At 54.0% G+C, this 2,799-nt stretch overlaps 1 protein-coding gene across 1 annotated transcript in view; it reads left to right on the top strand.

Annotated features, from left to right (window-relative positions):
- AGK (acylglycerol kinase) overlaps window positions 1-2,799 on the top strand; it is a 100,304-nt gene that overhangs the window by 81,111 nt on the left and 16,394 nt on the right. Inside the window, exon 12 of the mRNA XM_007952781.1 lies at window positions 204-301. Coding sequence (XP_007950972.1) covers window positions 204-301 — 98 coding nt within the window. The remainder of the gene's footprint in view (window positions 1-203; window positions 302-2,799) is intronic.

Here is a 2,799-nt window from a genome sequence, read left to right as displayed (position 1 = left end):
CGGGTGGAGGATGCCCTGGCAGGTGGGTGGGGTGCTCTAGTGGGTGGGGAGGAGGTGCTCTGGGGCACGTTCTGGTGGGTGGGGGGGACACTGGTGGGCAGATGGGGTGCTCTAGTGAGTGGGTGAGTGGGTGCTCTGCTGTGAGGGCTCTCTGGTGAGTGGAGGGGTGGGTGCACTGACCTGTGTCTTTTGGACTTGCGCAGCCCCTTCCCAAGAGTTGCGCCCCGAGGTCTGGAAGGAGGTGCAGCTGTCCACCATCGAGCTGTCCATCACGACGCGGAACCGGATGCTGGACCTGGCGGTGGGTGTGTTGGCGGGTTATAGTGGAAGAGCGTTGAGTGCCTGGAAGATGACAGACCGTGTGTTCTCCCTCTGACTCGGTTCCTTTCTGTTCTGCCCTGTGGGGGTAGAGTGGGAAGGACAGGGGCAAGCCGGGCAATGGGTGGCTGTAAGGAGCCATGGCCTGGCGGGGCTGACGGAGCAGGGGCTTGGCCATCTGCCAGCCTTCTGCTGGCTCCAGGGAACTTGGCAGCTTCCGGCTTCCAAACGCTGAGGGCGGAAGGCCTCTCAGAGCTAAGTCAGCTTTGCCCATCCGTCCTGGGGTAAAAGTGTGTGGCTTTGACTCAGGTAAATCCCGTTATTTCTGTGACTGTGTTGAGTGTGAGGGCCCCCAGTAGGTTTTATTTGCGTTTAGTCTATAGACCTCACTGTCCAGTGTGGCAGACCTAGCTGTGTGGCTGTTTAATTAGAATTAAGTAAAATTAATTACAGTTAAATACAATGAAAAGCAGTCCCTCAGTTGCACCAGCCCCCATCAGTGCCCCAGAGCCGGGAGCAGCTCACAGTGTGCGCAGTGCAAGGCACAGACGTGACAGGCCTGTTGTTGCCAGCAGGCCCGCAGGGTGGCGCTGCCGTGGACAGTGCTCTGAAGGACAGCGGGGGTGAAGCAGGGTCAGGAGACCACGCTGCTGGTGTGTAGCCCGGGGACTGTGGGTTGTTTTCACAGTTTTAAACGGTTGGGGAGAAAAAGGAGTGGGATCTGGGGACACATGAGAAGTACGTGAAATTCTTCCTTCAGTATCCATTGGTAAGGCTTTATCCAAGGGTAAATAACTACACTATCAACGGCATCATTAACACGCTGGCTGGCTGCTTTCATGCTACAACGGCAGAGGTGCGACAGGCTGCCTGGCCCGTGGTGTCCCAAAGCCTTTACTGTGTGGCCCTTTACAGAAAGGTTGGCTGACCCCTGGTGTAGTGAACACCTTAGTAATTCATATTAATGAGGGTGCTAATAGGAACGTGGGAGCTCTGGTAGCATAGTGGCTAAGACACTTGCCTGCTAACCAGACGGCTGGCGGTTCAAACCCACCAGCCACTCCTCGGAAGGAAGGTTGGGCAATCCTACTTCCGTAGTGATACTGCCTCGGAAACCCAAGGAGGGGTCGCTATGAGTCGGGTTTGACTCGACGGCACATAACAACAACAACAATAGGAACGTGATCCCTGACTGTGCATCCATGACAATCTGCGACTTTTACGCATATCAGAGTAGTGCAGTCACAGGTTAGAAGCGCCTGGAAACTGGCAGCTGGAGCTTGACAGGAGGGAGGCGGTCACTTCCTGTGTGGATATTCAGAGTATGCTAACAGCCAGTGTTTTTCTGACGAGGAAGGTAGAATGTGGCCATTGCAGAGAGCTGGAGAGCCCGGCTCCTTTACCTTCTAAGCAGTGTCCAGTGTGCTTCAAAATTATGTGTGACAGATGGAACCACTGACATGCTTGGGGGAGTCGCGGGGATTACCGTCGAGAACTTGTACAGGATGTAGAGAAGCATCTCAGTTCCCAGTGTGATGGACGGATGTGGAAGCAGATCACCAGGCCTTTCTTCTGTGGCACATCAGGGTGCACTCACCACCAACCTAGAGGCCAGTAGCTGAGCACAAACTGCTTGTGCCGCCCAGGGACCTCTTAGGAATCAGCCAGAAATGGGTGAAGGACAGGAACAGAAAGGCACAGGAGGAGTAAACTACAGCCTCTGTGCAGTGGCCGCTACCAGTCCCTGGCCACTGTTGACAAGTTCACACAGGACTCACGAGACCCTCGCAGCTCCACTGATGGCAGATACCATCTCCGTCTGTACCTTTGAGGTGAAGGAACAGAGACTGCCCGAGGTCACTGTAGAATGGTAACTGCTGAACTGCCACACAGTCAGAAGCTCCAAAGCGTCATGGCGGGCGGGGGACGGGCCGCCTCGCGGGCCTTCAGCACCTTCCTATGGATGGTGCTCTTTCCAGCACCAGCCTGGCAGTGTCCGTGAAGCACCCAAGATGTCTGCATACATTTGACCTACCAAGTGTACTTTTAGCAATTTTTCCTGCAGAAAAACTTGGTTGAGCACTTACTGTGGGCAATCCCCTCCCTTCTCACGTAATGGAAGTATGAGAACGTCCATGAAGGTGCATGTATTAAGGCCAACAAACAGATTTGGGTCCCGGAAATGTTGCCTTAGGCTAGGTTCTCTAGAGAAGCAAAACCAGTCAAGCTTATATATGTATATATAGAGAGAGAAGTTGATCTCTGGAAAATGGCTCACACGGTTAGAGAGGCTGGCAAGTCCCAAGTCCATGGGCCAAATGTCAAGCTGGAGCCCGTTCCTGACTCGTGGAGCTGCAGGGACTGACGAGCCCAAGATTGGCAGGCAGCACAACAGGATCCAGATCCAACAGAAGGTTCCCCAGGGAACAGTCACTCTTTTGTGTGTGTGTATGATTTGGGTGAAAGTTTACAGAGCAAATT

Source organism: Orycteropus afer, unplaced genomic scaffold (genome assembly GCF_000298275.1).
Source record: "Orycteropus afer afer isolate SDZICR_OR568_19922 unplaced genomic scaffold, OryAfe1.0 scaffold00358, whole genome shotgun sequence".
Classification (NCBI taxonomy): Eukaryota; Metazoa; Chordata; class Mammalia; order Tubulidentata; family Orycteropodidae; genus Orycteropus; species Orycteropus afer.
The sequence above is the reverse complement of the archived record's forward strand: the minus strand, read 5'-3'. Positions and strand labels throughout refer to the sequence as shown.